The sequence below is a fragment of the Fringilla coelebs genome (genome assembly GCF_963513975.1).
Source record: "Fringilla coelebs genome assembly, chromosome: 13".
Classification (NCBI taxonomy): Eukaryota; Metazoa; Chordata; class Aves; order Passeriformes; family Fringillidae; genus Fringilla; species Fringilla coelebs.
The window spans coordinates 4,997,901-5,025,293 of record NC_140039.1 but is presented as its reverse complement, the minus strand read 5'-3'; the positions used below and the strand labels follow the sequence as shown (position 1 = coordinate 5,025,293).

Below are 27,393 nucleotides of genomic sequence, written 5' to 3'. Positions count from 1 at the left end.
GCAGAGGAGGAACTTCTGTTGCAGTTACAGCCTTAAGAAGTGTTATCTTGAGACATTTCAGAGTATCCCTTTAACGGAGGTAAGGTCGAGCTCCCGACAGGAGTTCGGTAGAGGCCCTTGGTATCCAGTTACTGGGAGAAGCCCAGCGTCCTGGTCTCGCTGGGTCAGAGCCGGGTAGGGATCTCAGCACACCCAGCACAGCTCCTGCCCGGCTTTGGCTCGGGGCCGAAAGGAGCTCGGTCCGTGGGCAGGGCGCTCTTCAGCTGCGGGCCCCGAGCCGTGAGGGGAACTCCCGCCCCTTCCCCAGGCCCCGCCCCCGCCCCGCCCCGCCCAATCAGGAGCCGCGGGGCGGGCGCGCGGGTAGATTTTCCCGAGCTGCCTCGCGCCGCCGTGACGCACCGCCCTGAGTGAGGTCACGCCCAATGGGCGGCCGTCTTACAAAGCTCCTTCGTGCGGCCGTAGAGAGCCGCGCGCTGATTGGCCGTGGCACTGGCGGCGCTTCCGGCCATGCTGTGCCGGGCGCGATTGCATCATGGCGGGACGGAGGTGAGCGGCGGGGCCCGGCTGGACCCTCGGCGCCTCACGGCCCGGCCGGGCGGGCTTTGCTTCCTGCGGCCGGCCGGCGGCTCCAGCGGCGTGCCGGGGCGCTTGGCCGGGCAGCGGCACCTTCAGGGCGTCCCGGGAGAGCGGCGGCTCCCGGCCCGGCAGTGCCGGTGCTGTCACCGCGGGAGCGGCTCCGGCCGGACTGGCAGCTCCCTGCGGCCTTGGGCGTTGTTAGCTCGTGTTTTGTGTTCAGCGTCACGTTCACGTGCGTGTCGTACTGCCTGGGTGCTGTGCGGATTCTTTGCTTTCTCGGCAATTTAGGGATTACTTCTAGGAGGTACTTATTAAAGGTTAGCCTGATGCCTTATTGCAGGATTTGATAGTTAGCAAGTCTTGGTTTCATTAGTGATTTCTTTTGCAGGGCTTAATAGTTAGCAGGTCTTGGTTTCATTAGTGATTTCTATTGCAGGGCTTAATAGCTAGCAGGTCTTGGTTTCGTTAGTGATTTGTACAAAGAACTTACGGTCCCTTACAGCGTGTAGTATGTCTTAAGCATCCCCTTCAGCGTTCTTTTAACTGGGGGGTTGATGAATGCACCCTTTTTATTGCTGCAGCTGCGGTGATTTTGATATCTCCAGCAAACCTTGGCTTCCACGCCCCGGGAGCCTTTTGGAGACTTTGGTGGTGACATGCTTAGAAAGCAGCTGCACATAAAAGCAGTGTTCAGTAACTCAGCTGACACTGGTTTCTGAGTTTTTATTAAAAAGACGTAGTTGAAAGTTATTTCAAGATAACCTAGATTTCTTCTGTTCACAGTGATATGTTACATTTTTAATCAAGGTAGCATGATGATGATGACAAACGTTTCTTAAGCCATCACGAGATACAGTGTAAAACTGGGCTCTTGCATAGCATGAAATGTTTGTATCTAAGGACAGCATTAATTGATGAGTGTGCTAATTGCTTTAGCAACATTTTAATTGGCCTTTAGTGTTAAGGGAAAACCTTGCAGGGGGACAGCTGGGCTAGTGTTGCAGTTTTATTCCCTGTATAAGACACCAGCACAAGGTTTTTAGAAGCAATGTTTGTGCTGTAGTTCAGCATTCTGTTCCCATCCTTCCTTCCTTTTGTTTTAAACTTGGTTGTTTCCATTCCTTCTCGAAATGGAGAATTTTGATGATCAGGTAAATGGTTTAGACTGATGTTAGCCCAGAACAGTACCTAAAAAGGCAGAAATAGGAGGCCTATGGAAAATAGAGCATTGTTTAACTTTGGAGAAAGCAGCTGTAGGTGGAGAAAGGAAGCTCCTTGTATTTGGAGGGAGCTTTGGTCTCTTTTACAAAATAGTTTGTGGGAGAAGGTGACTGGAGCAAGAGTAAGAGACTGATCATAAACCCCTGGGTATCAGAAATCTTTTGTAAACCTTTAGTTCATCCTGTGTTTTTATACTTCTCAGTCAACAAAATGATCAATATAATGAAATCCACTTTGTTTTAATCATATATCTGATGTATGGGAAGTACAACAATATTTCTCAAATGTGGGTTCACTTCATTCATAGTGGTGTTTTAATTGAGTTTTTATTGTTTTAAAAAAATAATACTTTAAAAAAAGTACATGGGAACTTGCTTTTATGGATTTAATGCATGTTTTTTTTCTCTTGTAGATAAGAAGCACAGATTAAGTCTCAGGCTGCTGTAGTACAATCTCCAAACTTTGACACCTTTGCTAGTGAATGTTGTTATCCTCTAGAAAAGTGAGTGTACTTGATAAAAACTTTCTTAATGGTGCATTGTCTTTAACACTTCTTATCAGCAGAAAATGCACAGAGAACCCTTCATGTGTTTGCTGATGTCATTTAATGTGAAGTGTTGTCTGAAAGTGGGGTTTTATTAGATGTGTTTGTATAATTTCTGTAATACAGTTTGTGATGTTTGTGATCAGTCTGTGTTCAAAGTAATGAAGTTGTCCTTCATTATTTTGTGTTTGAAATTACCTAGATTGCTTGTAATAAGCTTCTTTCTGTGCTGTAGAGATATTCATACCTCTGTCTATAAAATTATTTTTAGATCTTGGCTTTTTTTCTCAGCTGATGTTGAGCCATGGCAAGTTTTTCAATGTGCTTTTGCCTTTTAAGTCAGTCTGTTTAAAATTCTGTTTAAAATTTTAAATCTCCATAAAATTCTGGTTTGCAACTTGGAGAAAATAACCTCTAGTGATGGTTGCACGTTAATTCCCAAGAGTGTTTATTCCCCCCTGCTTCTGATGCAATAAACCTGTGCTGTTGCTGAGAGTGTGGCTGGTTTGTGCCCTGTGGTTGCTGGACACTGCTGTGCCCGTGCAGTGCTTCAGTTGGAGGATGGGCCCACAGTGACTCTGTGGCAACGCAGGGAGGCTGTGAGCCGTGAGCAGCCTCCTCAGCCCTGCCTCAGGCACACCCAAACCAGCCTGCTCTGCTTCCTCACACCTGGCAGCTGGCCAGGCTCCAGCCCTTTGGAGGTACACTGGTCTGGGAGGGCTGAGTAGAACGTGCAGATCCTGCAGCTGAGTTTGTATTTGAGTTTCCTCCAGACAAAGGAAGGAATGATGAATCTGACTCCATGTTCTCAGAAGTCTAATTTATTATTTTATGATACTATTTTATATTAAAGAATACTAAACTATACTAAAGAATACAGAAAGGATACTTACTCAATGCTAAAAGATGATAAAAGTCGTGACTCTCTCCAGAGTCCCAACACATCTTGGCACTGATTGGTCATTAAGTCAAAATAATTCACACCAGAAACCAATGAAACAATCACCTGTGGTAAACAAGCTCCAAACACATTCCAGAGCAGCAAAACACAGGAAAATCTAATGAGATAATAATTATTTCCCTTTTCTCTGAGGCTTCTCAGCTTCCCAGGAGAAAAATCCTGGGTGAAGGGATTTTTCAGAGAATGTGAATATGACATGGAGCTGAGTAGAACATGCAGATCCTTAAACCTCAGGTCAGCTGGCTTGTGGGAGATAAAAGCTTTAAGGCTGCATTCTGTTATCATTTCCATTGTCTCTCTGATCAAGTCGCTGAGAAAGAACACAGCCTAATCAGTGCTCTGAGGCAGGATGGTGAAAACTCTCCTGCAGGTTGTGTGGAGAGTAACTCACTGTGCTCAGGCTGGTTATTACCTTGTAAAATACATCCAGACCATGTCCATGTGTTCCTTGCTAGCCCCTGATTTCCCCTCCAAATGCTGTGTTGCCTCTGCACCAGGTTGTGGGACTCTCAATTATAATAATATGATAAAGGATAATTTGGGTTTATTAGTGGAGAGAATGATTTGCCATGAATACAAAAGTGGTGGAGTTGGTCTGTAGCACATTTTTTCATAGGGGTTCAAGCCTTGAGCTGGCATTTTTTGTGGTGGTCTGCGTTCTGTTTAAGCAAATGTTTTGGAGTTTCAGCTGTAACTGGAAGAATTGTCTTCATGCATTTGCCTTTGTTGCTGCTTTATGGTTAGTATTTACAAACCTGAGTAAATCCTAACACTCAGGCCTTGTGCTGTTACTTGTAATTCTCTATTGCTGAGTGAAGCTCCAAGCTGTAGTAGCTACTTGTGGTGTAAGTGTGCTCAGGAGCAGCAGCTCTAAAGCGAGAGGTGGAAGAACCCTTTTATTCTCTAGCATCATCTGTTACAACCTTCATAACCAATTTTCTCCTGTTAGGGAGCTGCTGTCTTAATACACTCCAGAGCTTTGTTTAGCTCTTGCTGTGGCATTTTATTGAAATCTGACCCCTTTCTATCTCATAGCTGGAACTAGGCAACTGCTGTATGCTCCTAATTATGGTGAGAATTCCTCTTCCCTGTGTTGCTTGTACAGAAGTGGCCTGTTGGGGCTTAGTTTTAATGTACTTACAAAACTCATGTTCATCTTTGCAATTTTTCAACTGTGCTCTCTGCAGTCTCGCTGCTTTTAGGGGCATCTGAGATTGCTGGCACAACCTGATGGAAAATGCTCTTTTAAACATCTAAACAGTTTGTGAATAGATGTACAGGGAAAAGGAGCCCCTTCTTCAGTAGTTTAAAGTGAAACTCTGATACAAACTGGTGCTGAAGGGTCAGTTTGAACTTAGAAGCTTTTCCTGAAGAAAAAAGCCCCTGTAACCAAAACATAATTTAACCTTTGATTCTTTTCTCTGGGAAACAGAACTAAAAGCATGATAAAAAAGGGAACAATCGTATTTGAATGAATGGAGAATCCTTTTCCTGTTCCAAAACTTTGGTGTGAGTCAGTCAAAATTCGGCTTTTTTTAGGAGGAGTGCTTGCTTCCATGCCTGCAATGAATCGGGCTCTTGGGATTGGCGATATGGATTTGAAAGATAAAAGTTGTATTTGTGGAGTTATTTTTTCTCACTTCTGTTCAATATGTATTTTTCTCTTATTGATCTTGTTGGGAAAGAATGGTTCAACAAGTTCCAGAAAACATAAATTTTCCAAATGAGGAAGAGAAGATATTGACGCTTTGGAAAAATCTAAATTGTTTCAAGGAATGCCTGAAGCAATCAAAGAACAGACCTAGGTAAGAATCTGTTAAAAGCTGTAGCAATTGTGTGTGGCAGTGCAGGGTTGGCTTGGCTGTAATTACTCTTTGTTTTTCCTTGGTTCTGTAAACAGCAGCTGCTCCCTTTGCCAGCAGCAGGCCTGGCTCATGCTGCTGTGCCTTTATATTTCACTTGGTGAAGAATCAGCAGTGTTCAAACAGTTGTAATAAACCTGTAATTTCCTGCCTGGTGGGTTTGTAATAGAAATGGGGAGGTAAACAAAGAGCTCTTCCCACTGTGCTGGGGTGTGCCATGAGAATCCTGGTAGAACTGGCAGTGGTAGGAGCTGGACAGCTTGGAATGTTCCCTTCAGAGCCACTGCCAGCGTGGCACCTGTGCTGGCTGATCATGGAGGAGGAAGCAATGGGCATTTTCCAAGTGAAACACAAGCAGTGTAAGCATGGAGTCACCTGTCCCTGAGCCTGCTGCTCGGTTTTTGCTTTAATGAGGAATGTTTTGTGTTGTAGGTTCAACTTCTACGATGGCCCCCCGTTTGCCACGGGGCTCCCCCACTATGGCCACATTCTTGCAGGAACCATCAAAGACATTGTGACCAGATTTGCTCATCAGAGTGGTTTTCATGTTGAGAGGAGGTTTGGCTGGGATTGCCACGGCTTGCCTGTGGTATGTGTCATGAATTTACCTGCAGATACTTCTGTAGGTTCCTCTTGCCCTGTTGTTCCCTGCTTATCACTCATATTTCTGTTGCTTTTGTACCTGACATTGCTAAAAAAGAAATGGAAGTTCCTTGTCCGGTGTGTTTCTGTGGCTTTTGTGTGTGGTGAGTTCAGGAGCTTCCTACTGGTCATTGCTATGAACCTGCATTTATTTGGTTCATAGTTCAGAAACTGATGTTTTGTTTGTTGTTCTAAAGAAACTAAAGAAACAGTCACACCAGGGTGAGCCTTTGAAATCCCTGCCTAGTTCAGGTGCAGCTCCCATGAAATCCAAAAGGTTAAAGGAGGCCCCTGAGCCTCATTAGAATGTACAGGACACATAAAGTATCCAGGGCAATCCTGAAGGCTTTTGCTAACAGGATGTTTTGTTTGGTTGTTTTCTGTGCTCCCAGGAATATGAGATTGACAAGACTTTGGGCATTAAAGGGCCAGAGGACGTGGCAAAGATGGGCATTGAAGCTTACAACAGAGAGTGCAGAGGGATTGTCATGAGATACGCCAAGGAGTGGGAGGTGAGTGGAGGCTCAGCCCGCGTTCTGCTGAGCATTTAGAAATGTGTTTGTGCAGAAGTGTTTCAGGCAGGGGGAACTTCATCCTTTTGTCTGATTGTGTGCATAAATCTCATGTCTTTAGGCTCCTGTGTTTCTCCCCTGTGATCCTGAAAAGGGAACAAAAAGAGCCCTTTTGTGGCTCAGAACAGACACTGCTGTGCTGTCAAGAGGGGGTTACTGGCAGATTACCTGGAGCTCAAAGTGTCTGATGAGCTACACTGAACAAATAACAGATATGTTGAGCATTGTCTCTTTCTTTGTGTCTTCTCTTGTATAGAAAATTGAAAGATCTGTTTTTGGTTTTCTAACACAGCCATTAATGAAAATGAACATTAACCTCGCTGCTTTTCTGCTCCTCCTCCCCCACAGTGTTTTCATTGCCAGAGTGCAGGGCAGCAGCTTGTATTTTTGAAAGAACAGAAATTCTCACATCTGGTTTTGTCACAAGAGGTGTGGGTAAACCCTCAGTCTTCCCAGAGAATATTGGTGTCAGCTTTTCCTTCCAGGAATACAGGGAGAGTGTTGGTATCTGCAAGTTTGAAGAATGGTAGTTCTCTAAAAAGATTTCCCATAAAGCTTTATCTTAACCATATTTTTTTTTCCTAGGCAGAACAGTCCTAATTATTTTAATTTCTTCCTCCTGCAAAGGCTCTTCTACTTCATCACACTCCTCTGCATGTTTCTAGTCCTGCTGTATTTCTTTTCATGGAAATAGGAGTTTCTTACTTGAGTATCACTTGCCTCTTGCCCTTGGGACCATTTGAGGAGCATGAAGAAACCAGAGGTGCCTTGGGTAGAGTAACTGGGGCCTAAACCTCAGTGAGTGGCTGGATGAAAAGCAGACAGTTTGTTTTTTTAAATTACACTCTGAAATGTTGTATTTCAAACCCATCATTGATAATTCTTTGTTGCTTTTAGAAATAAAAATAGCAAGATTCTTTCTGGTTTGTTGTGGTGGTTTAACCCCAGCTGGCAGTCAAGTACCAGTTAGTGGAGATAAGAACAGTTTAATTGAAACAAAATAAAATATTATAATGATGCTAATGCTAATAATAATAGTAAAAGAGGACAGAGAGAGGAATAAAAGCCAGGAAAACCAAGTGATGCCCAGTCTGGCTGCTGAGTGATGCCCAGCCATTGACAGTGCTTCAAGTCCCCCAGTTCTCTGCTGGGCACGATGTGCCGTGCTATGGAATGTCCCTTTGGCCAGTTGGGATCAGCTGTCCTGGCTTTTCTTTGTCCTGGCTTTTCTCCCACCCAGCTCCTGCCTGGCACAGCCTGGGAAACTCAGAACTCCTTGCTTAGGGCAAGCACAGCTCAGCAGCCCCTAAGCCAGCAGTGGGTTAACAACGTGATTCCCATCCTAAATCCAGAACACAGCACTGTACCAGCTATGAAGAAGAAAGTTAACTCTATCCCAGCCACACCTGGAACATTGTGGTTCATTTTCCATACCTTTTAACTTGCTGTGCTTCAGCAGCTGGTGTTTTTGCAGTGCTGGTTAGTCCAAGCACTTGATCTTTTGGGTGGTGAATGCATTTTGCATTTTGTTCATAAACTTGTGCATGTATGTGTGTATTTTAGATGATAAATAAAAATAATGAAATTTGTTTAATTCAGATGTTTTGGGTTAGTGCTGGGAGAGGAATTACCAACATTCCTGTTAGATAGTGTTTATTTTCTGCCTGGAGTGGTTAGCAAATATTTGAGCCTTATGAAAAAATAGAAAAGGTTCCTTGGCTGTGGGATATCTCATGATGCTGAGGCCAAACATAATGCTCCAACTTTGTGACTCCTTGTGCTAATCAGTCCTAGGCTATGGATCTTATTAGTGGAGTGTCAGACTGGCTTAAAGGCCAGGATGGAAACTGATCCATGTCAGGAGCTCAGGTGTTGTATGAAAATGCAGAGGTGAGGGAATGAACGTGTTTTGTGTTCCCTTGGCTGGTTTGACATTCAGTGTGGGCTGTGTAACAGTGTTGGGACAGGTGTCCCTGCCTTGGCTCTCTGCAGAGCTCTGAAATCCCACTTGTCCCAGTGAATCCACAGCTGGCTCATTCCTCATTAGTGACTGAATGTGACCATGACCTGTCCTGAGACAGGGGCTGGCACCTGTCACTCCTGGGGCTTTGGCAGCCTTCTCGTGGCTCTGGGAAGGCAGAGAAGGCAGCTGGCCCTGGAAGAGTTTGATAAGTTGTCATGTATCAATTTCTTTCAGCATTGCTTTGTCTTTAGGTTACATCATGTTTTCATGGAACTGAAAGCTGATAGACTTCTGGGTTTTCACTGTCTCTGCAACAAGTAGTCTTAAAAATAGAAGTGTGACCACTGTCATGAAAAGCAATTTTCAGGCATTTGAACCTTGGCTGAACCTTGAGTGATCCACTATTTCTATCTGATGAATGATCCAAGTGATCTACTGTTTTTGCTGTGTTGAACACATTTGCCTGTTGTGTGACCTTGGTTCTAAATAACCATCTCATGGTTTCATTCCTTCCATATTTCTGCCAGTATGAATACACTGTTTGGAACTATAGTCAGGCTAAAATACTTGATAGATGTATTTCATTGAGATGGAGCAAACACTGCACTTAAAACCCAGCAGATTTTTATTTTACAGAATAAATATTGGTAATGTATTGTGACAATGCATTATTAAGATGCCTTTCAATCTCTGTTTTTGTGTCTTAACAGTTCAGTGTTACCAGATTAGGACGCTGGATTGACTTTGAAAATGACTATAAAACTCTTTACCCCGAGTTCATGGAGTCTGTGTGGTGAGTGAACACACATTGCTTTGGGGATTTGAAATGTGAGAAAGGCTTCACTCATTGCAAACATGTGTTGGTCCATGTATCACTAGAACTGTTCAGAAGATGCCAAATGCAGATAAAACATCAGGCAGAGGAATTAAAGTGATGTGAAATCTCTTGATGTTCAAGTGATGAAATGAACTGTCCCATTTTTTCCTTCTTCAGGGTAGCAGGGCTTTGCAAAATAAAGTGCACCAACACTGCCTTTAGTGAGCCCTGAAATCATACTGCTCCCTGCCAACTTCAAAGCAGTTCTGAAGATCTATTAATATGGTCCTTGGTTGGTTTAGGAAATTACGTTCTAGCTCTGCATTCTTGATGTTCTTCACACTGTCAGCTGTAAATGGCAAACTGTCCAAGCTCAGTTTAGCTCCAAACCTCTTCTTCAAGCCTGATTTTAGAGGCTGTGAATATGCTGTTATCTTTTTCTTGGCAGCACAATTTGACAACTGTCTTGGACTTCTGGTGCAGAGCTTAATAAAGTTTGGGTGTTTTGGCAGTGTATTCAGGGTGCCTGTTGGGATTTCAAAAGACAAGAAAACCTTCCAGGTTAAGGATGATCAGGTTGGTTTAACACAGTGAAGAAATGGCAGCTGTGAGTCCTTTGGGTGATAGAATGACAAGGTGAATTGCAGGGAGAGGTTTAGCAGAGTGCATGCTGACAAAAAGCCATTGAAAAGCAAATTATGTGCATAATACAGTATTATTGAATATTTGGTAGTATTAGCATTACTAATCAGCTTTAATTGCATGGTCAGTTTCATAAAGTTATGACACTGGATTGTCAGACCTTTTAGATGTCCCTGAAGCCACTGCAGAGGGCTGAAGTGCCAGTGAGATTTCAGTGAGCAGTGCAGAGATGGTGGGAAGGCAGCAGATGTTTAACTCACTCAGCTGAAGAAACCCTGCATAATTATAAAGCCAAAACTGACAAGAAACCTTCATTTTGTAAATTACAAAAATACTTAGTGGCACCTCAAATCCTGTTTAACTGGCAGCTTAAAAACCAAACCTGCTTTGAGCTAGTTGCAGGGTCTCTCTCAGCAGCCCAAGCCTTTTTTTGATGGTTTGTTTCTCCAATCACCTCTTTAAAAGGCAGTTTCTGGTCTTTGACCTGTGTTACAGAGATCACCTCCTCTAATGCCTGCTTTGATACAAACTCTAAATTATATTGGATCTGAAAACTCAATGAGTTTTCAGGAAGCATGTAGGCAGACAGCCTTTTAATTTTGTACTTTTTTTGCTTCCTGATACTGTGAAATTTCTGTTAAATCATGTAATGAAACATTTTCTGTTTTTAAAAATTTTTTTTTTTTTTGGAAAGTCTCCTGGGACTGTCTCAGGCCTGAAGGAGATAATGCTTAAAGAGATCTCTGTCACTGCACTTAGAGTGGTGCTTTTGGCAGGGTAATGCACAATTTCCTAAAAATTAAATCAATTGGATGGTTACCCAGGCAATCATCAGACCCACAAGGTGTTACTGAAGTTACTTTGCATGTCCCTCAGGAGTGTTAATTTGAGCTGTAGGTTCTAGCATGCGTCTCTCACAATTGATTCAATTTTTTTCTAAACTCCTTTTGAAATTCTTTAAAAAAAAAATTAAAATTTAGTGTCCAGCTATGTACAAAAGAGAAACTGCAGCTTAATTTCTGCATTGACTGCCCTGGAGACCATATTGGCCTGTCCAGTGGTTTGACCTTGTTGTTCTGTCTGTGGGAGTACAATGCTGATTTTAAGCCCAGAAAAAAAACCTGATTATGAAAATGGGAGTGGGCATGGCAGCTGTAGCTTTTGTGGTTAAAATATGGTGAGGAGTTTGTCTTTAGTCATATAATCAGCTAAACCAGTCTGTTTAGGTTGTTTTTTTTCTGGTCTGTAGCTTTTCCTGCAGCTCTGGAGTGGCCTCAACTGGAATTTCTTTGTGACATGTGGTGTTTTCTTCCTTGTTTCTATTTCAGTGAAATAATCTAATACTTGTAATAAATGTTGTTTTCAGTAGTGGCTGCTTTGATCCAAATAATTTAGATTTGAAGTATATAGGACTCGGACACCAAATACATCTGTTGTACAGTATCTCTACAAAACAATATTAATAAGCTCAGAATGCTAGAGAGCATTTCTTTCTCATCTTTATAATTGGTCTGGTGGAAATGACTACTTTTTTGGCATTTTGATGCTGTCATATGATGACTGACTAAACTAAATTTTTAGCCTGCTAAATTTTGACTTAGAGCAAAACATTCATTGGTAAAATTGTGATATCCTGGCAGAATTTTTCAGGGGAGGATTGAAAGTTGATGTCAGTGAGAGGTCATACTGCACTGGTTTTGCATGTTAAGATCCAGTCAGTTCTGCATATACTGAATAACTTAAATAGAACTTTTAAGTTCTAATTCTGTACAATTTGTCCTGCAGCCAGCTTGGGTCTCAATTAAGAAGTGCCCTTCACTGGAACAGTGCAGTGAGTGATGTTCTTGAGCTGGCATAGCACAAACATGGAATATGTTCTTGCCTTTTGTTTTGTACAGCCACAAAGGCACATCCAATGAAATGGAGAGGAGTTTGATGGGAGGTTAAACTTCTTACTGAGGTGGTCTGAAAGAAACCTTTGGGGGTTGAAATAACTCTAAATGGTTGTCCTCAGTGCTGGGTTGTTGCACAGGTGTGGGCTGGGTGTGAGTTCACCCCTGGGAAGCAGCTGGAGGGATGAGGGGGATGCTCTGCTGTTCCCGGGGTGATGCCAGGGCTTGGCCTCTCCTCCTGCTCCTCTGAAGGGTGGCTCGAGCAGATTCCTGTCACCATCTAGTGCCCAAATGAGCAACTGCGGGCTGAGCCTGGTAGAGACAGCCCTTGGTGACAGAGCTCTGGGAGGAGCTGCCAGGGAGAGCTGGGCTCACACCCAGCCTGCCCTGAGACAGGCCCAGCACTCAGCTCTAAACCAGAATGATCTCAGAGCAGCAGATCTCTGAACAGAAATTCTCCCAATAGATTTCTAGAAATAGATTTCTCCTGATAGAAATCATTATTGTATTCTGTGTGTTCCATGACTAATGATTCTCTAGAGAGATACTGGTGATGAAAAGTGTGGTTTGTCCATTTTTCTATGAGCTACTTGTATTTTTTCCCCCTCATTCTTGTATTTCTTTTGTGCATTAAGTTCTCTAGTCCCCTTGTTGTTACCTTCTCACCATTCCAGTCTTGTTGTGTCTCCTTACCTGTATTTTAGAGGAGGAAAGCTGCAGTCCTATGGCTGACCTTTGGGATAAGTCTAGCATCAGTTTTAGATGTTCAGATTTACTGTTATGCAGGTAGTTTGCATTTCTGGCTTGATCCAGAATCTCTCAACAAACACACAGTTCTGAAGATTACAGCTTGGAGGATAGACCTGGAACAGGATGATCTCTGTATGCCAGGATTTTAAAGCTTTCAGTGGTAGTTTAACACAGAATTTGACAACTTCTTTACTCAACAATTCCTGTTCCTGGAACAAAGAAATACTCTCCTGACTTTCTTCAGGAGCTGTCTTTCCAAGCTGCTATTCTAAAGATAGATTGTGATTGTTATTGGAATTCATGTTCCACTTAGCCTTATGCTTTTTTGACTCACATCCAGTGTTTTTTGAGTACTTTTTAATTTTTTTTTTTTTGTCCCTAAGCATCTGTTTTTGCATGTTGCTTTCACTTTAATTTCCTCTTGTTTTTCAAGTGTTGTCCATGAGTTGTAGGAAAACCTTTTCCTTGGGAGTTCTGCTTCCCATGATGCTGTGGGGATGCAGTGTTTGCTGAACTTTAAAATGACAGGGCTTCTTGCATAGCATGGTGTTTGTTCCTGGATTTGTCTGGTAGGTCTATAGAGGCTATAAAATTGTCCTTTTATCTTCGTGTGAACTGATGTGAGGTCACACAGCAATAATTTTGTCCATTTACTTAAAGTACCATGGATATGTTGAAATCATAGACTTCTAGATCCTTCTGTCCTAATGGCCACAGAACTGTTCACAGTTCCTGCTGTTTTTTCTTTAAAGAGGGAAAAAAGGGGGGGGAAACACTTTATATGTGTTTGAAAATAAATCTCAGTGTTAGTTATGAGGTAGTTCTCTGGAAAGATTGGAGTTCTCAAACCCTTAGATACTGATCATTGCAGACAGAGCCCCTTGATCCCTCAAAGGAATGCCATCAAGGGCTCGGGAAGCTCCAAGATCAAAAACTTCTCTTTGATGTGAGCTGGATGTAGGTGTCTGAGAAGTGCAGCTTGCTTTTGGGTAGTGAGAGATGCTGGATGCTGTGTGGGATGCCAGGGGTGTTTGCAGTGCTGCCTTGACTGATTCAGTATCTTTTGGAAGCAAAAACTCCCTTTGCAGGAGTTTGGTTGTATCCATGTGCTGTTTGTGTGCTCTGTGTGTGACTTGGGTGAACAAATGCTGCAGGAAGGTTCTGGTTTTTTGGGAGTTCTGGGGAGAGCAAGGCTTTGTTATTGACTGGGCTCCAACCTCATGACACTTCAGGAACAACAAACTCTTACCACTTTGCAAGTTCAACATTCCTTGCACCTTTAGGGACCAGATTCTCTCTTAACAAGAAGCTGAAATATGCATCTTGAATTTCACCTTTTCCCAAACTGCATTTGTCTTCAGTAAAGGTCTGAGTGCTGCTCCCACAGTCAAGAGGATGCAGCTAAATTTATTTATGTGTGAGGAGAAATGTAGCAGAATTAGAGAAAGATGATTTGACTTCTCATTTCTATGAGTAAATGGTTTGTTTGTCACTAGAAAGGAGCTCTGTGGTTTCATTAGATTTTTTTTTTCCAGAAGGCACTGCATTTTCAATTTTGGCTTACAAACCTGGGGCCCTTTCTTGCAAAATGTCAACATTTTTCAAACATAAGGGTTAAACCATGTTTTGTGAGGTTATTGTCTAAAATACTGGGATAACTTTTTAATCAAAACATGATCCCCACCTGTCACTGACTCTTACTGTTAGAACCATCTCATCTTTGGCAGGTGCTGTGTTTCAGGTGGGCTCTGCTGCAGGGAGCTTGTTGGGAATCATCTCTGCAGCTCTGCTGGTCACACACCAGCAGCTTTTTTGTTAAAGAAACCATTTTAGGTGCTTTTTAAGATAACAAAAGAGCTTGTGTAGTGGTAATGAGAGCTATGGCATCAAACAGCAGTCTTGACTCATATATAATTCTGTTTATTCTGCTGGAATGGCTGTGTGAGGGGACAGGTTGTGACAAACTCCAGAGAGTGAGGATCTCAGGATAGGGATGGTGGATCTCAGGGCAGGGAGGATGATGCCCAGGGCAGGGATTTCCTCTGAAGCCCATCCCTGCTCTGAGTGCACAGCTGGAGCCTGGGCTGTGCAGTGGGATGGGATTGCCACAGGAGGGAGATGCTGGCCTGCACTGGGAGCTTGGCAGCTCCACTAGTGCTCACCTTTCCTGAGCAACTCCCTGAGTTTACAGTTATATTTACAGCTGAGTTAAATATTCAGTGTTTCTCTGAGTAGTTTTTGTGTGCTGTTAGTAGGCAGTGTTCTATAGAAAGTAAAGTGGAGCCTTTTTCTATAGGTGTTTCAGTTACTGTTTTTGAAAGGCAAATAGAACACCTTCAGGAGGAATGCTGTCACTTGTCACAGGCTGCATTAATTATGCTCTGAGGGGGTAAGCATACATTTAAAGTTACTTTAACTCCCACAAAAACTTGTGCAGTTAGCCAGCTCAAATTTATATGCTGAAAGCTGGTGAAACTATATTCAGGGATCATTTTTATAAAAGACTGATCTAGATTTATACAAGTCTAAGTTGATAAACTTAAAATCTCCACTGTAAAACAGTCACTCACTGCTATGTTTCAGATTTGGGTTGGGGGTCAGGCAGCCACATGTTGCTGTTGGTTGAACAAGGCTTCTTTGGAGTTTTCTGTAAGGTAAGCACCTTTGTAGGAGGGCACAGCTCTGAGAGACTCCTGGGTTTGGCTCCTCTGTGGCAGAACTTGATGCTGCTGAATTTCTCAGAGGCTTTTTCAATCTCAGACTTTGGATTATATAATTTTTCTGATGTTAATGACCACTCATAGGAGAGTTTTGGACTTCTACTGGAGGCCCATGGATGAATTTGATTGGACTGCACATCTTTTCTGTGTGACATTCTGTATGTCTTCCAGCTGCCTAATCTGCAGTGTAATATGTATTCTGATTAAGGCATCACAGGACTTCCATGTCAGCAAGCCAGGGCATGTCTTTTGATAGTCTTATTTTAGGCCACAGATAAAATCAGTGCAATAGTCTACTTGTGTTTTTCTGTTGAAGATGATAATTTCAAGCATAGAAGACAAGACACTGACTGAAATACAGGTCCAGATTCTCAAGCACAAAATGACAGCCTGCAGAAAGAAGTGCTGCTTGCCAGGACTGGGTTGGTTGCTTAGCAATGAGCTATTTATCTGCAAAGGGACCCAGAAAAGGGATCAGGATGGTTAGAAAACATAGTTTGAATAAAGGAGCTTTTAAAGTCAGCAGAGTTTAACAGTTTTGCTGTGAAATTCAAAAAGAGGAGGCTCTGCAGCAGCTCTGAGCTGAAGTTGGCAGGATTATTTAAGGCTTGGCCTCTCCTGCCTTACAGCCTGCAGGCTGTGCCACTGAGTGTGCAAGTCAGCAAGGCGTGAGGAGCTGATAAATGTTGATGATCCTCGTGGAAACCCTGGAGCATTAAGGGTTTGTCCATCACATGGACACTTTGAGTTGTTGTGTGAGGAGTTTCTCTTCCAGCTTCCATTCACCTTGAGCACTAACTCCATTTGTCACTTGCAATATTAAGTGCTGTCTTCATTATTTCAAGAAAACATAAGGATCCAGCTATGCTCCAGGCTGAACTGATGATCTCCTAAGCAGAGTTAGACTTTGGTGTGAGACTGAGGATCTGAGTTCAAAGTAGAGCATTAAATGGCAGTGCTGAGTTCATGGTTAACTGTGGCCTCCTGTGGAAAATGCTCTCAGATGCTCAGGATTTACCTGGGCTGCGTTGCAGGTGACTCTGGTTTTTATCTCTGCTGTAGCACTGGTTGCTGCAGCAGAAACTTAAGATCATGTGAGAAGTGAGCAGCCATGTCACTACAGCTCTTCTCTAAGTTATGACTGATTTCAGCCTTGTTCAAATTTCAGGTGATCTTTTTATTCAGGAAATCTGAGAAGGGATTTAGATGGAACACAAATCCATATTGCTGGTTTTCTCTGTGCTATGCAGCCAGTGCATGGAATACCAAACTGCTAGTACCAGCCAAGGCTAAAAATCTGCCAGAAAGGCAGTTGCAATCAATTATCTCTCTGCCTTCTGACTTGCAAATATTGTCTTAAGTTTGTGGTGGATTTTTTAAAAAAGATGTCATTCAGGAAGAAACTCCAGCTAGAGCAGAAACTCCATTTTACAGTTTATTTACTAAATGTGAAACACCAAGTCATTCCTTGTTCCTTGTGTACTTCCAGGTGGGTTTTCAAGCAGCTCTATGACAAAGGCCTGGTGTATAGAGGGGTTAAGGTCATGCCTTTTTCTACTGCATGCAACACCCCCCTGTCCAACTTTGAGTCCCATCAGAACTACAAGGTAAGTTGCAATCAGATTTCTCTATTTTCTTCTGTAAAGCTTTAGTACTTTTCACTTGGTGGTTCCTAAACATGTCATTGCACTCCAAATTGGTGGTAAAATCTAGGTAAATGGGTTAATTTTGATCATATTTTGCTGTATTTGTTTGGATCACTTGATCTTAGACTTCTTCCTTGGTTACTACTTACAGATGTTTAAAGTACACATTTTTTTTTGTTGTGGTAAACTCCTCCCTCTGTGCTCTCAAGGCTTTATTGCAGTGGTGGATTTTCATGCTGCATTTTCAGAGGAGAGCTGCAGTTGTCCCTGTGTGCACATCTGAAAAGAAGAGGGTCTTTGGCAGGGTTTGACTCTTCTGTGAGGAGATTTGTAAAGAATGTCAAAGACTCTGTAGCTGTAGGATAATGGTTCTTCCAAGAATCATGAATTTACATTGGGAAACACCAGAAAATGTTCTACCTAATGTAAGGCAGGATTTACTGTGGTTTATAAAATGTTCCTTGAAAAATGAGTGACCAGATGAAGCAAGTGCAGCTTCTGACTTAGAACAAACTCATGTTCATGTATGTGAAGGCAGAACTTGTGTCCCAGCTTTCCAAATTCCATGTTAATTTGTAGATAGAGGTTTTGTATCCCTTCCAGTCCTGACCCAGGCCTCCATATCCTTACATTGTAAATCTTCCACTGGCATTGTGAGAGCAGAGAGCTAGCACAGATTGTACATCTGGTCTCTATATCTTGCCTAAAAAAGGCCAGTTTTCTGGCCAAAAATAGTGTTTTTAAAACAAATGTTTAAATAGACTTGGAGTACAATGCAGCCCACAGATACCAGAGAGATACCAGAGCTTTCAGTATTGCTGAAGGGTATTTATACTGAAGAAAAAATGGTTTGTGATTTATGAAAGAGAGATTTGCAAAGAGATCTTGATATTTGTGACTGTCTGACAACTGAAATAATTACTTTTCTTGCCCTTATTGGCTGCCATTTCACACAGGCTCAGATAAATGAGCTTTCTTTAGAACAAAGACTTTTTTTGAGGGTTTGTATGTGTATCTATGATCTCTTTTTCCATAAATCTTGAAGCTTTTTTCTCTTCTTGAGTCTTAATGAAATATTTAGATGCTGTTTCTTACTCTAGAACCAGAGGTGTGTGTGTGGGTGGGATGCTGCTCTGCCACTCCATGCAAAAATTGCCTCATCTCATCTGCCAGAAATGGTGTTTGGAAGTTGAGGGTCTGTGAGCTGACAGGATTTATTGTTAGTGAGCACAGTCATTTCTGGGTGTGAGGCAGCTGTTGCCTTTCTCACAGTGGAAAGCAGCCTTTGGCTACTGTTTATTGATCCTCTGAGAGCTGGGACACAGATCAGGAGCACAAGAAGCACGTTCAGAACCAGAGCTGGGTGTCCAAGGCGCACCTGAATTATCAATGCCAGCAGCTGCTATTGCATTAAACTGAGGAAACGGTGTCTGCAGGTGGAATTTTAACAGCTGAAACCCTACACAACACCATTACCTGTCATCCTGGATGGTATTTTTTATGCTTTTCAGTTGTTTTTGTCTCCTTGGTGAGCTCAGTGCTTCAGAAAGCAAAGTGAGGAGTGAGGAGCCTGCAGTGCTGCCTCGCACTTGGTACTGCCAGAACCGAGAGCTCCATCTCTGCCTGGTATTGAGCCTGGGCCATGGCTTATGTAATATTTATGTTTTACTGTTGACTGCACCAGATGTTCACAGAAAATTCCCTCTGGAGCAGCCCTCAGCTCAGACATAAATAGCTGCCTGTCCCATGATGCCGTTAAGTGTTCCATGATGCTGGATGGAAAGCAGAGCGCCTCGCACGAGACGTGCCCAGGCCACAGGACCTATTTTAGGGCTTAGGGTCGGTGTGCATGGCACCCTCTGAGCTGGCATGTGGAATTTCAGAGGGAAAATTTCACATTTGCAGGGCTAGACTTGATTTTACAAGCAGCTTTTCATCATATGTGAAATGTGAAGTGACTTAATAGGGTTGCAGTTGGCTGAAAGGAAAACTTCTTTTCAGGGGATTTTTAGGGCTCATTTGAAGGTGAAGTTTTATAGAGTAGCTGACAAAGGTCTCCTTCCCTGAGGTTTTTTACTCTTAAATATTGACATATTCTTGTTTTTAACTACCCCAAATGTTTTTCCCCCTTGTTAACAACAGCTTCTTAATTAGAGATGAATCATTTTATATTATGGCTGTTCTTCCTAATCCCTGGCTGCAGAAGAAAATGTGGAAAAGGCTTTATTTAGCAGTATCTAAGTATTTCTCAGTATCTGAGAAACTGCTCATTTTCCTGACCCTTGAGATTGGTTCTAAACTTTGAAAATGGGGTTATAAGAGGTGCCTATAGGAACTGCACTTGTCTTTCTTCAGTGTTTTGGCAGCAAATCCCCCAAATTTCCCTGCTAATGGGGGATTTTAACCCTGTGGCCTTGTTGGACTGGCAGGCTGCACGGGTGTAATGAGGAACTCAGTGTCTGGTGCTCTATTCTGACTTTAAATTCTGCCACTTCACCCTTTACATCACAGATGAACATGGCATGTTAAATTGTTTTTCAGGATGTTCAGGATCCTTCAGTGACCGTGAGCTTCCCGCTGGAGGAAGATCCAAATGTTTCTCTTGTTGCCTGGACCACGACTCCCTGGACCTTGCCCAGCAACCTGGCCCTTTGTGTTAACCCAGAGCTGCAATATGTAAAACTGAGAGGCAAGTGCTGAACACCTCTTCCTTCAGGGCCTGTGGATATGTATTTATGTTTTGTATTTTAGACTGGTTTATGTGAAATTTACTGAACTTTTCTGGGGTTGGACCAGTGATAGTGTGAAGGATGAGATTCACTTTGGATGTGGCTGATGATTTCCAGCTGCTCTGCTCTTGTTATTTAACATGAATTGAGAGGACTATTCCTTACAAAATACTGATAGATGAAATAAAGAATAATAAAAAAAGGTGTGTGTTTGTAGTCTTTAATTATACCTTCATGTACAAACACCTCTCCCCTTTTTTTAAAAAATAAAATAGTGAGTAGGAATTTCCAGTTTCAACATAACCACGTGAATCTGTTGTGTGTTAAACATGAGGTTGTGCAGGCCTTTGCAGTGAATTCCACTTGTTTGGGTTTTCTTTCTTTGAAGAGAACTAAGTATGTTTCAGTTTTCAAAAGTTTTAACATAAATTTGGTCGTCTTAAAAAGAAATACTGGGTATTTTCAGAAATGATAACCTCACTTTCCTGAGGCCCTGAGTTGGGTTTGGATGTCTCTGGCTCACTGCTGTGGGACAGGGAGCTTGAGTTGGCAGGGTAGCAACCTGAATAAGATTTGTCATTGAAGTTAGGAAATCAGGGTGATTTGGGATAAAAAAATGAGTTTTCTTCATAACATTTCACTCATTTTTGATGTTAACTTCCTTTGTTGGTATATACTTTTTTTATAAAGAAATCCAAGCATGAAATTGAAGTAGCAAATCTCAAGGTGGCTGCATGAAGTGTAATCATTACTTTACAACTTAATAATATTGATTTTATGCAGTCATTGTCCATCTTCCAATCATTTCCCTCTGTTTCAATTAGAATTTACTGAAACTTCTCAATTGCTTTTTCATTTGACTCAGCAATAATAGACAAGGTAATTCTGCCTCTGCAACAACAAAACCCATTGAAAATCAGTGGCCTGGGTTTTATCCTGTGGTTTCTGTTTAAACTGAACCTTTGGAAAGTGTTCTTTAACTGGCTGTGTGGGGAAAAAGCAGCTGGAAAGTAGTAAAATATTATTCTGGGCAGTTTTATTGTTACAATATCTTGCATATATTGAAAGGTTTCAATAATGGTGCAAATGAGGGGATTAAACTGAGATTTGTGAAACTCCTGTTTTATTTTTTATTCTAGATAAAGCCACAGGGAAGATTTACATTTTGATGGAGTCCAGGCTGGTGGCACTGTACAAATCTGACAGTGAATATCAGATACTTGACAGGCAAGTACATAAATTATTATACTTGCTAGCTTTCAGTGTTTTTCTAGATCAGAAGCTAAATGTTGTTAAGAAGATGGATTTCCCTGCATCTGTGTTTATATTGCAAAAATCTATAAAAGGAATTGAAATTTGCTGGAACAAATTGGTCTTGTATGTGAAGCTACAAATAGAAAAAAAGTTTCATTGGGTTTTTGTACTATGGTGGGGGAAAAAAAGGTTCCATAGTCCACCCCTCTCCATTGTGTTTACATAAAGGTAAAAGTTGGAGAAAATGCTGGAGGTGTGATGCAGATGCCTTCTTCTCCACATGATGTAAAGATTTAAAGGGAAATGGGCAAAGCAATCCCTTTGTTTTTAGCAAATAAATATTACTTCTCTAATTAGTGGCAGTCATTGCTTTCTGCAGGGTGCTTACTCATCTTGATTAGGTGGAAAAAGAGAAATTATTCAAGAAGTCAGACTGGGCAGGGGGTGCAGGTATTAAAATTCTGTAGCTCTTTTAGACAAAATGTCTGTCTTGGCTTCTCTTAAACGTTTTGTATAAACCAGCAGCCTGTTAAAGAGGTCAAATACAACCAGTATTTCTTTGTTCACTTTATTCAAACAAACAAACAAACCAGAAAACCCTATAAAACCCCACATAAGCACAATAAAAAAAATAAAGACTAGAAATGTTTTTGAGACTAACACCCCTTCTTCATTGGCATCAGTTATTTCTATTTTAGTTTTTTTATCAAGCATTTGAAAGCTGTAAATTGAAAAAATAGAGGATATTTCAGCTAAGCAGTTGCATGTAATCATTAAATTAGGGTAATACAGAGCTGGAATGTTTGAGATGTTTCCTGTTCTGATGGCTCATACTGTGACAGTTGAATAATTTTAGATTTCTGCATTGATTTCTGCCCTTCCCCCCCATGAGAATGCTCTTAATCTGTCACTTGGTTTGTACCAATTGAAGCTGGTGTTCAGTTTCTAAAGATGATGTTCAGTGCTCTCATTCTTCAGGCTTGGCTGAACTCCTGATCTCTGGAGTTTTTTCCTCCCCTCTGAGTCATCAGTGGAATCACTGAACAGTGTCAGGATGGTCCTGCCAGGCCACCACTGGGAATTTTCTTTTGGTCTGATACTGAATTAACAACAGCTTTCTCTTGAAGTGGTGGTGCATCCTCCAGTTCCAGCATTTGTGTGTGTTGGAATGATCAAGTGTCAAAGCTCTCACTAACATTGAGACCTAAATTTGATCTGCTTGCTTGTTATCTAAGCTGGCAAGTCTGCCCCAAAAATTTTGGCTTTGTGTGGCTTGTTCTGGACAAATTCACATTGTATGTTCTTTAGCACTTGTCTTCCTAAAGATTCCCCATCACTGAAGTGGAATCAGGTTGTTAGACCTGTCTCAGTGGTTTTTAGGTACAGCAGTGCTTCAGTTCTCTTGGGAAATACTCTGTTCCTTTTTGGTCTTTTGAAACCTGTTCAGAATGTCTAAAAACTTCTATCAGAACCATTTTATGTTCTTAAGTATTTTTAAATACATTTGCTTTAGGCTTAAAAAAGAAGCAAGCTAGCTCATATGTTAAACTTGTTGATCTGTTGTCTTTAATTTCCAAATTCTTCTTTTAATGCAATACTGCAAATTTAACTTCAGTGTGACTGCACTGTGTGTCCCAGAACATTTTGGTCTTTTTTGATGTGGTGTCTTCATCAGAAATTTGAAGAGCCTGCTCTTTAAGGCAGTCATACACATTTCAGGTGTTGTGTTTGTCCCTGACTAATGGTATTTCTAACACCACTACTCACCCCCTCCAATCTCTGATTGTTTTTTAAATTTCCCTTTTTTTTAACCTCTGCCCATCTATAAGGCTGCTTGCAAATCTCTTTGCAGAGCAGTATATTTTAATTTTTTTTTGTATTAGTGCTATGGTCTCTTCTCAAGCTGATTTCTTTTCTGGTTTTGGTCATGCTCCAGATTTTCTGTTATGTAATAATTAATTTTCTCAAATGTGAGACAATTAAAAGGTAGCTGGTAGTTGGAAGGATTTAGATCTACAAGTATCTAAGTTTGTGGAAATGAACTTCACCACTTCTGCTCTTAACTTTTTTCTTCCTTTAGCTCACTTTTAAATTTCAAGCAGTCAGGCCCTTGAGGGAGAAATGGATGGAACCTAATCTATAGCAGATCAGGCTGAGGTCAGGGACTGGTCTGATGAAAGTGTTCAGTGTCTGAAGTCCCCTGAACTGGCTGCTTTGCAGTCATGAGTTGGTCTGGGTGTATTACCCCAGTTTTGGCCTTTTGGTGGCTTCCTGTTTTATTTAGCAGAGGTAGGATGTGATTTTTGAGCATTTCCCTCCCCTTGTGTTAGATTTCAGTCCTTTGGCACATTAAGCATTTAATTTCTTCACACTGTTTTCCCTGGTTGTCTCTTTTTGGATTCTAAAGAATCCAAACTAGAGATTTCTGATCTCCTGAGAGTGAAGGATTGCTGAAGTGATTTTAAACAAATCTTACTGCTATAGCTTAGGTCACAAGAAGGCACCATTGTATAATTTTTCAACCTGAAGTTCAGGACTTTGACAAACAAAGCATTTCAGATCTCAAAATGAAAATCAGGAATGTGATCCACAACCTTTACCCTTCTCTACTTGTGTTAAATAAGAATATAACTACTTTTTTCTTTTTTTTTTAAGCCAATTGTGGTGCTTCACATTCTGTATCTGAGCATTCCCACATCTGTGTGGCTGAGCACTGGGATGCTTCTCTCCCATCTGATCCTGATTAAGCACCTCAAGCATTCCTGTTTGTAATATAAAAACATATAAAGGCTCTTTGTAATATAAAAACATATAAACCATCTGCAAAGCTCAGGCTTAAAATAGAAATCTCCCCTATTCCTAGAGGATATAGTGTGTGCTGAGCTGAGGAGTTGTGCTCTTGAACTTGGCAGTAAATGCTGCTGCAGGTCCTTCCTGTGCAGGGAAACAGCTTTGGAACGTCCCCTACTTTGAAAGAGTCAAGTGTTTCATGGTTTGACCATTGTTTGGAAGTTGTAGATCAAGGACAGAGCAGGGAGAGACCACAGCTAGGACACAGTCAGAGACCCAGCCCATCTATTAGATTATGTTTTAGCTAATTTTTTCCCCTGAAATGGAACAGTTTAAGCACTTTCAGGGGAGTTCTGAGCTGGAAATCCCAAGCTAAGCCCTGCCTTTGTCAGCTGCTGTCAGGGGCTGAAGGGAGCCAGGCTCCATCTCTGCCTCCCATGCCTGGTGTGGCTCAGCCGCTCCTCAGGCAGCTCTGGCTGTGTGGGGTCATTCCCTGAGCTGGAATAAGGAATGAGGCATCTGAGCTTCACAGGCTGCAGTACCTGTGTCACTGTCATACAGGTGTTTTGGATCATTATTTAGTGCTCTTGGACGTGCTGAGCTTTAGGGCTTTGTTGCTATTATTATTGTGTTTTATCCAGAAGATTCTTGGCCAGCTTTACCATAAGGAGCTTGTCATTAATGCTTAACTCCTTTATTAATTTACATTGATTGTTTGATTGAAGTCCATTAGGCACAAGTGGTTGACTGGTAGCAGAGATGCATGAAAGAAATTGGTTTTTCTCCAAGTTACCACTGAGGGGGGAAGTAAACTTAAGGAAATTCTTTTCATCTTCTGAAATCTGTCAGGGAGGTGAAGTAAATAGGAAAAAAAAGTTTTCAAGTTGTTAATTTATTTTCTTGTAAATCTTTCTCCTCAGGTTTCCTGGTATTGTTCTTAAAGGCAAGAAATACAAACCACTCTTTGAATATTTTATTCAGGTAAGATGAACCAGTTTGGTGTTTGATACAGGATATAAAGACAAAAATAAAACCCATTCTGAGTATTCCTTGTTCATGTTATAAAAAGATCTTAGGTTCTAATAACAAACTCCAGATTGTATTAAATAGTGAAAGTTTGAAAAACAGTGTTGACTTTTTTCTCGAATTTATTCCTTTTAAGTTTTCAATATACTCAGAGTAAACACTGGATGATAAACAGAAGTTTGATTTCAGATTGCAGAGAAGCTTCAATACATATTAACAAATATTCTCTCATTTTCTCATCTGGTGAGTGTTGCCTACCTCCCAAGTCCAGCTTTGTCTTCACAAGGGAATGACTTGGAGAACAATCACAGACATGTCATGGTGCCCACTGAAGAGTTAAAAGCCTTTGCTAAAAACCTGCAGATGTATCAGATTTATCTGGATGCAGCTTTTAAGCTGCATTAGGTCTGGCATCAGAGATGATAAAAGAATATGTAGCAAAAGGAGAGTGCCTAGAGAATTTTTCTAATTTTTTTGTAAAAAAATCTGATTAACAACTGACTGGGAGCTCCTGTAAGGGATTTGGCCATTTGAGACACTTCCTGTTCTGAAAGATGTGCAGGAGTCAGCAAAGGTGGAAAAACCTCTGCAGGGAGCAATCTCTGGTATTTCTAGAGGAAAGTCAAACACAGCTGAATCTGGAATATTGGACTGTGCAGCTGAGGTTTGGAATGGATAAATTTTGTGAGTCCTGCTGTACTTGTAAGGAGCAGATGGGGGCATCTACAATTTCTTATTTAGAATGGAGATCTTATCTCAAAATAGCTCCCTTCAGAACAAGCCAGACCTAATATTTTGTAACATATTTGGTTCAGCTGTGACTGCAGTAATTTTTTTTTACTATTTTTGTTTTAAGGAATAGTAAATAACCATTTATTTTTTCATTATCTGTATACTGAACACACTGAAAATTGTCATGTCTTTTCTTAGCAAATTTTTTCTGAATTTTCTCTTCTCTCTGTCTTTAGTTGGTATTTACCATGCTCTTATTCTCTGGAGGAAATAAGGAAAACGTGTGACTATAAAAGCAAATTTTTTAATTAAATTCAGATGTATAGGGGACATACAAAAATGCAGGGAAACTTTTGTACTTTTCTTGGTTGTGTCCTCGTGTTCAGGAGTGTATTGATTTGCAGTCTGTTAAGCACAGAACTGTGAGAAGATCTGTGGCTTGAAGAGTAATTGACTTGGAGGCCTTCTGGAGAGGTGTGAGATTTAATCACACTTGACTCTCTTTAAATGAAGTAAGCAGGTGTCTGGGCTGTGGGAAGTCATCAAGTCATGTCAGGGATATCACATTTTACTGTGTCACTGATTTTTGATGCAGTTCTTTCCTCTTTTGTGTGGCTCATGGCTGGCTCTGCTAGATTTTGAACAGCACTGTTTTGTTGTATGTGTGTAAATAAATATCTATGTAAAATGATGTTTTTGTGTTACAGTGCAGAGAAAAAGGTGCCTTTACTGTGGTAGTGGATGGTTATGTGAAGGAGGAGGAAGGCACAGGGGTTGTCCATCAGGCTCCCTATTTTGGTGCTGTAAGTATCAACTACACTGTAGTGTACCTGTGATGTTCATTGGCTTTGCAGCTCCTGGGGACTCTCTCAGGGTGATTGATGTTCAACAATCTTCCCATTTGCTGCTTGAAAGTGTAAGAAGATCATGCAGCTTTCTATTCTCGTGAGCTCTTGCACTTAGTGCCTGTGCTAGGCTGGAGATTTTTGTGTCCCTTGCTTTGCTTTGTGTTGTGTGAGCTGAACTCACCACTGGATCTTTTGGGTGGCACTGAGCTCAGCTTTTCTCAGAGGCTGAAGTCAGAGCTTTGGGAAGGGCTGGTCTGTGGCACTGGTAGTGAAAACTGGCTTTTCTCAGTGATGATTTTGGTTGGGAACAGCAATTCTGCTCAGCACACTGCCCCTCTTCAGTGTTTCAATTTCATTACTCACTGGGCTTTTAGAGAATGAGAAAATGCTTTCACTGCTTTTGTCCTGAGACTTTATCCCTTGGTATGAAAGGATTTTGTTGCACTCCATTCTTTTTTTTTTCCTGTCTTTATTGTCCCTTCCATCAGTCTGCTCTTTTTTAAGGCTAAGAGGAATAATTTGTCATGGCTTTAATCATTTCAGTTTTTAGACACTTGAATTAAATGCACTGGTTTAGGCTCATTGTCCTTTTTGTAGAGTGTCCTGTCTTCAGCCATTATCCAAAGATGCCCTCAAAAAACTTGCAGTGCCTAGCAATTAGCAATCCCTGGACCACGAGCTCTGTCATAATTTCCAGAGAAATTTGGCATTGGCAACAGGCCTCTTTGTATTCATGAGAAATAGCCCATCCTCTTCCATCCTTTTTCCCCTGCATTTTACTGAAGGGAACATCCATTGTGGTGGTGTTTCCCTTGTCAGGATGATGGTTGATATGAAAAGATGTTCCAGCTTAATATAGCTCTGAATAAAGGAAATTAGAATGGGTTGTGTTAGCAGTTAATGAAGAAAATGGTGGTGCCTGGTCGAGTGTCCTCAGGAGGGTAAATCCTGTCCCACTTCTGCTCCTCAGACTCTCCCCTGGAGCTGAATCTTGGATGTTCCAGAGGGTGGGAGTTGATTTAGAGTCAGGAGCTCAAGAGGCTGCCAGCAGGGAAGGAGCTCTGGAAGATGCTTTCCCTGGGCAGGAAAGAATCACACAATCCCTAAGAGTGGATTGTGTATTTGCACAGTCCAGTTAAACTTATTGGAAACAGCTTGTTGGAAAGCTTGACTGGCCTCTTAGAGCAAGCATTATCAGCCCTCTTT

General features: G+C 41.6%; 1 protein-coding gene across 4 annotated transcripts in view; it reads left to right on the top strand.

Annotated features, from left to right (window-relative positions):
- Nucleotides 1-502: 502 nt before the first annotated feature.
- IARS1 (isoleucyl-tRNA synthetase 1) overlaps nucleotides 503-27,393 on the top strand; it is a 94,419-nt gene continuing 67,528 nt past the window's right edge. Inside the window, exons 1-11 of one of the 4 annotated variants that reach the window (XM_084214406.1) lie at nucleotides 503-546; nucleotides 2,210-2,299; nucleotides 4,988-5,107; nucleotides 5,597-5,753; nucleotides 6,199-6,318; nucleotides 9,052-9,134; nucleotides 16,652-16,769; nucleotides 19,350-19,497; nucleotides 20,677-20,764; nucleotides 24,502-24,562; nucleotides 26,047-26,142. In XM_084214406.1, coding sequence (XP_084070532.1) covers nucleotides 4,989-5,107; nucleotides 5,597-5,753; nucleotides 6,199-6,318; nucleotides 9,052-9,134; nucleotides 16,652-16,769; nucleotides 19,350-19,497; nucleotides 20,677-20,764; nucleotides 24,502-24,562; nucleotides 26,047-26,142 — 990 coding nt within the window. In that variant the 5' untranslated portion in view covers nucleotides 503-546; nucleotides 2,210-2,299; nucleotide 4,988. Of the gene's footprint in view, nucleotides 547-667; nucleotides 809-856; nucleotides 894-2,209; nucleotides 2,300-4,987; nucleotides 5,108-5,596; nucleotides 5,754-6,198; nucleotides 6,319-9,051; nucleotides 9,135-16,651; nucleotides 16,770-19,349; nucleotides 19,498-20,676; nucleotides 20,765-24,501; nucleotides 24,563-26,046; nucleotides 26,143-27,393 lie in introns of those variants that run through there. The other 3 variants (XM_084214407.1, XM_084214409.1, XM_084214408.1) reach the window with 3 other exon arrangements.